Source organism: Oratosquilla oratoria, unplaced genomic scaffold (assembly GCF_046742065.1).
Source record: "Oratosquilla oratoria isolate Oo_2021 unplaced genomic scaffold, ASM4674206v1 SCAFFOLD48, whole genome shotgun sequence".
Classification (NCBI taxonomy): Eukaryota; Metazoa; Arthropoda; class Malacostraca; order Stomatopoda; family Squillidae; genus Oratosquilla; species Oratosquilla oratoria.
Genome location: NW_027467712.1, coordinates 2,286,353 through 2,292,793, shown reverse-complemented (window position 1 = coordinate 2,292,793; position 6,441 = coordinate 2,286,353). Strand labels below are relative to the sequence as shown.

Sequence of the window (6,441 nt, the reverse complement as noted above, 5' to 3'; positions counted from 1 at the left end):
CGGTGGATGTGACAGGAAATACATCGGAGGCTTAGACACCAGATTAAAAGAACACCGAGCAGATGTAAGACACCACAGGGTTAGTAGTAAACCATGTCGACGAAAGAGGTCATCTACCGAAATGGGATCAGGCCAAAATTCTCATGGATAAAATTACACGGCAAGAAAGAAAGGCGATGGAGTCCGTTTCTATCAACATCCATGATAACATCAATAAGAGGACTGGGGATTTAATATGAGCTAAAGCAGCAGCACGCTTTGTCGTCATGAAAAATAAACACAGAGCCCCTGATCCAGACGGACATTTCAGCCACGCGAATACCAACAGGCGGATAAATGGTCCACCCGCTGCGATAGCTCGTCACACCGACAGATGAGGTCGAGTGGGGGACCAACCTGACACTTTACCACGTTCCTTTTTATGCCATTTATATATTGACCAACTTGACTTCAAACTATATTCCTCTGAAGGAGCCACTCAGGCGAAACTAGTCAGGAATAAAAGTAATTCCCTCAGCCCGTGTTCCCTTTACCTCCTATCCACATTATTATTTGTAGTAGTAGTAGTAGTAGTAGTAGTAGTAGTAGTAGTAGTAGTAGTAGTAGTAGTAGTAGTAGTAGTAGTAGTAGTAGTAGTAGTAATAATAGTATTATTATTATTATTATTATTATTATTATTATTATTATTATTATTATTATTATTATTATTATTATTATTATTATTATTATTATTATTATTATTATTACTATCATTATTATTATTATTACTATCATTATTATTATTATTATTATCATTATTATTATCATCATCATCATCATCATCATCATCATCATTATTATTATTATCATTATTATTACTATTTTTGTTATTGTTATCATTGTTTCAATTGCTATTAATATTTTCATTGTTATTATTAGTGTTGTCATCATATTTACCACTTGTTAAACATTATCATTATTATTACATTTGCCACAATGAAAATGTACTCGTAATGTTCACACTTGTCACCAACTATGGTAACACGGGGAGGTAGTGAGGTCCACCCCATGTATAAAATACACACAGCCTATTTGTGCACCATTTCTTTGAAAAAGGATACCTGCTGAACTAGTCAGGAATAAACTCAAGACTAAGACTCCTGTGTTTCCTACTCCGCCTACTTATAATTTATCTTGTGATACTTTTCGGGATTTCCACATTTTTTGCACCACTCACTTCACTTACACTGTTACACCCTCGGTCAACATTCCACACACACCGGAGCTGTATCTAACATCCATTTTTAATAGCTACATCACAAAAAATTTGAATTATTGTACACTGCATTAAAAATTGAACGAGGGTTTGTTTACATGTAGAGGCCACCACACTGCTCCTACACGGTGCGCTGTGTGTGAGGGTTGGCACGTGATGGCTGCAACATTTTTTGTAGAAGTGACTTATTACTTGTTCTCAGGCCCCACTCCGTGAATAAGTGAGTACTACAGTACATACAGTATTCAATTTCTTTTTGAACACTTCTGGAAAAATGTGACTCAAAAGACAATTGACCATGCATGGCGAAATGTGTTGAAGGGTTTGCTGGAGGACCGACGCGGAAGAGTGGAAAGTGAGCCACAGTCAGCGAAGGCCGAGGCAGAGCAGCTGCACAAGAGGCTCGCCAAGTTCCTGGAGGTAGTTTTGAGGACACAACAAAGGGTGAAATCCTGGAAATGACACAGCCATCCCCTATTACAATTGCTGACATCATGGAAAAGGGCGAGGATGAGGAGAGAGGAGACATGAGGAAGAGGGTCAGGTAACCACGCGTGCGGGACTCACCATAGCCGGCGTCAAGGAAATGATTGACTTGGGTATCAGGATGCGGCACCTCCTTGCGCAAGATAGCTCCATCAACAGTGAAGCAAGATGTTCGCTCGTTATTAGAGCACTAGAAGGTTACAACGAACAGTATCATGCCCACATCAACGCCCTGCAGCAACGCCAGATCACAAAATTCTTACGCCGGCGCGCCGAGACACAACCAGCCGAACCACAACCAGGACCATCACAAGAGAAGGATTTTGGGGATAATGCGGATTATTTTGAGGGTTTTGAGATACAACGTCGATTGGGTGGTCAGTAACAACCCACCCTAGCCTCGGAACCTCTCTAACCCACCCAAGCCCCTCATCACCCTCAAAAAGGTAAAATAAATGTCTATGAAATGTCTATTTTTTATTCTATAGCCTTGTTGTGTCTATTATACTACAGCACTGGATTGTATGTTTAAGCAACTTTTTTAAGAAAGGTGAAAACAGTGAAGATATCGGAGAAATTTTGGTGAAGTTGGAGGAAAAATTTGACCTGGGTACCAATTATAGTTAATACCATTCGTTCTTAAGTTCCGCGATTGCGTTTTCAGCTATTGCGCGGCTTTAGCCGCAACAATTAGGCGCGATAGCAGGGGGACGGGTGTACATACAGTATATGTATATGTATATATATATATATATATATATATATATATATATATATATATATATGTAATATGTGTGTGTGTGTGTGTGTGTGTGTGTGTGTGTGTGTGTGTGTGTGTGTGTGTGTGTGTGTGTGTGTGTGTGTGTGTGTGTGTGTGTGCGTGCGTGTGTGTGTGTGTGTGTGTGTGTGAGTGTGTGTGTGTGTGTGTGTGTGTGTGTGTGTGTGTGTGTGTGTGTGTGTGTGTGTGTGTGTGTGTGTGTGATTGTGTTTGTGTGTGTGTGTATTTACCTAGTTGTATTATACGGGAAGGAAGCTTTGCTCGTGGTGACCCGTCTTTGTATCTTTCAGCATCATTTTTTTCTTATAAGCTTGAATAAAGTTTGCAAATACTGTTTCTTTGTCTAATTTGTTCCAGGTATCTATCACTCTGTGTGGGAAGCTATTTTGTTTCAGATCTCTTCTGTAATTATCTTTTTTTAATTTCTTCGTGTCCTCTTGTTTTTCCATTGTCCCATTTCAATAAATCATTTTTATCTAAGATTTCCATTTCTTTCATAACTCTATAGATAGTTAGCAGGTCTCCTCTTTCCCTTATTTGTTCCAGAGTTGGTAATTCTAATTTGGACAGTCTTTGTTCATATGTCGTTTTGGAAAGAGTTGGTGCCAATTTTGTTGTTGTTCTTTGTATTCTTTTTTATTTTTTTATATTCTTTTTGGTACCGGGTGTCCATAGTGTTGCTGCGTACTCGAGTTTCGGTCTTATTAGTGTAATTAAAAAAAATTATCACTTTCTCATTCAAATAGACAAATACCACTTTTTTTTTTTTACCTCAGTAAATTTTAGGTTTCTCTGACTATTTCATTAATATGTTTGTCCGGTGTCATATCTTTGCTGATCATCACTCCAAAGTCTTTTTCCGAGTTTACTTTTTTGACCTCTTCTTCACCAATTTTATAATCTCTCAATATTCTGTTTTTACTTTTCAAAATTCCATTATACTACATTTCTTGATATTGAATTTCACTTCCCACTTTTGAGTCCATTTCCAGATTTTGTCCAAGTCTTGTTGTAATGAGTTGCTATCCTCCTCCGCTCTTACTTTCTTTAGTATTTTTGCGTCTTCTGCAAAGAAATTCATGTAACACTCCACTCCTTCATCCATGTCATTTATGTACATAGCAAACATGATCGGGGCCAGTACTGATCCCAGCGGGACACCACTTATCATTTCTTCCCAATTTGAGAATTTGTCTAATTTCTACTCTCATTTTCCTCCCAGTCAGGAAGTCTTTCTTCCATTCCAATAATTTTCCTCTGATGCCACCTATTGACTCTATTTTCCCTATTAGTTTCTTGTGTGGTACCTTATCAAATGCCTTTTGTAGATCCAGAAAGGCACAGCCTGCCCAACCATCTCTCTCTTGTATTATATCTATTAATCTCGAGTAGAAGCAGATCAAATTTGTTGTACATGATCTTTCTTGTCTGAATCCAAATTGATTTGGATTCAGTATAGTTTTTTTCTTCCAAATGTTTAACCCATCTACTTTTGATGACCAGTCTGTAATTTGATGGATCTTCTTTGTTTCCTACCTTATAAATCGGTACAATGTTTACCTTCTTCCAGTCCTGTGGTACCTTTCCTTCTTGAAATGAGAATTTAATTATATTGTATATTTTATCTGTTCATTCCTCCATGCAATCTTTCAGTGTCCAATTTGCAATTCTGTCTGGACCATGTGATTATCTGACATCAAGGGTTTTGATTTGGTCGCTGATTTCCTTCTGTGTTACAATTATTTCTTTTATTGAGGGGGATATCTCCCTCTTTATTTCCTCACAGTTATGTGAGTTTTCTATTGTGAATACTGATTTGAAGTGTTTTTCATAGTTTCAGCCATTTCCAGTTCTTCTGTATATCCATGTTTACCTTGGCGCAGCTTTTCTATTTCTTGTTTATTCTTCAGTTTACCATTTACATACCTGTAAAATAGTTTGGGTTTTTTCTTGCATTTTTCTATTTTTTTTTTTGTAGTTTCTCTTTTCATCTCTGTGTATTCTTAAATAATCATTTTTTAGTTTGATGTACATTAGCCATTTGCTTGTTTTCTTGTCTTTTTTCATTTTCTTCCAAGCTTGTCTCTTTTATCCTTAGCCTCACTACATTTTTTGTTGTACCAGCTTTTTATGTATGTTTTATTCTTTTTTGTTAAGGTACGTATTTATTCACTCCCTCATTATGAATTTCTTTTAGTATATTCCATTTATCTTCCATCCCTATTTCTTCACTTAGGAATTTTTCCCAGTTCGCGTTGCGAAAGAATTTTTTGAGATTTTCAAAAAAAAATTGTTGTACATTAGTCTTCCTATTCTATGTTTTTCATTTCTGCTTTGATCCATTTGCTCTTTCAACTCAAATTGTGTGTGTGTGTGTGTGTGTGTGTGTGTGTGTGTGTGTGTGTGTGTGTGTGTGTGTGTGTGTGTGTGTGTGTGTGTGTGTGTGTGTGTGTGTGTGTGTGTGTGTGTGTGTGTGTATGTGTGTGTGCGTGTGTGTGTGTGTGCGTGTGTGTGTGTGTGTGTGTGTGTGTGTGTGTGTGTGTGTGTGTGTGTGTGTGTGTGTGTGTGTGTGTGTGTGTGTGTGTGTGTGTGTGTGCCTCTCTCCTCTCTCTCCCTAACCCTCGCCTTCTACCTTCCGCGAATCCCCCATCTTGCCTCTCCTCTTTCTATCCACCAATCATCATCTCTCCCTGTGGTCCTGCACTTCTTTCCCTCCCCACCCCGCTTTGTCTACCCTTCCCTCCACCCTCCACATTGTTCGATTTTGAAAATTCAGCTTTTTCTCACTTGTTCCTCTTCTCCTTTCTTCCCAATTTCCTTCTCTCTACCTCTCCGGGTCGTCCCCGTTTCCATTCACCTGTCTTCTGCTTCTCCTTCTGTTTCTCTTTCTCTTACTTCCCCTCTCGTTTCTTTTTTTCTTTTCTTTTTTCTCTTCCTCCTCCCCTGCTATTCCTTTTTCTCCTCCTCCTTCTCCTTATTCCTTCTTCTCGTCCTCGTCCCCCTCCCCATCTCCTCCACCTCCTCCTCATCATAATTCAATTCCATCTCGTCCTTCACTCCCTCCTCTTCCTTCTCCTCGTCCTCCTTCTCTCCCTTCCTTTTTCCTTCTTTCTCCTTATCCTCCACTTCCACCTTCACTTCTCTCTTTCTTCCTCCACCTCCCTCTTTCTTCTTCTTCTTCTCCTCTTCCTCTTCCCACCCCATCTTTCTCCCCTTTTCTTTGCCTTCCTCCCCCTTGCTCTTCCTCATCCTCTTTCCTTTCTCCTCCCTCTTTAGCCCTCTCCTCTTACTTCTCTTCTTTCCCCTTTCTTATAACGCCTTCCCTCCTTCTTCCTTGTCCCCTTTCTTCATCCTTATTCCCTCTTTCTCTCATTCACCTCCTCCTCCTCCTCCTTCATCCCCCTTCCTCACTCTTCCACTTCTCCCCTCCTCATCCCCATCTTCCTTCCCTTCTTCCTTCTCGTATTCTTCTTCCCTTTTCCATTTCCTCTTCCCCTTGTTCTTCTCCCTATTTCCTCCTCCTCCTCCTCCTCCTACTCCTCTCCTCATCATCATCTCCCTTGCTCTCATCCTTATCCTCATGCTCACACCATCGCCCTCGTCCACCCTACCTCCTCCTCCACCTCCTCCTCCTCCTCCTCTTCCTCCTCCTCCTCCTCCTCCTCCTCCGCCTCCTCCTCCTCCTCCTCCTCCTCCTCCTCCGCCCTCTCTTCCTGCTACTCCAGCCGATCTCTCCACTCTCCCCTGGCTGCCTGTCTCCCCTCGTGCTTCCTCTGCAGCCTCGGGGCAAACAACGCTGGCTGTGTTGTCGGCATCCAAATCACTCATTTTCTCTCTCACTCACGTCCCGGGCCAGGGACCCACTGTCCCTCTCTCTCACTCACTTGTCCGTAGACTCTTTCCTAATTACTCCTTCCCGCCG

General features: G+C 40.6%; 1 protein-coding gene across 1 annotated transcript; it reads left to right on the top strand.

Annotated features, from left to right (window-relative positions):
* Window positions 1–1,389: 1,389 nt before the first annotated feature.
* Window positions 1,390–2,126, top strand: LOC143023496 (uncharacterized). Its single transcript, XM_076182025.1, has one exon. The coding sequence runs from the start codon at window positions 1,842–1,844 to the stop codon at window positions 2,124–2,126; it is 285 nt and encodes a 94-aa protein (XP_076038140.1). The 5' UTR covers window positions 1,390–1,841.
* Window positions 2,127–6,441: the final 4,315 nt, after the last annotated feature.

Excerpts from the sequence above, each read along its gene's own strand:
- LOC143023496 (XM_076182025.1), top strand. The coding sequence starts at position 1,842 with ATGATTGACTTGGGTATCAGGATGCGGCACCTCCTTGCGCAAGATAGC.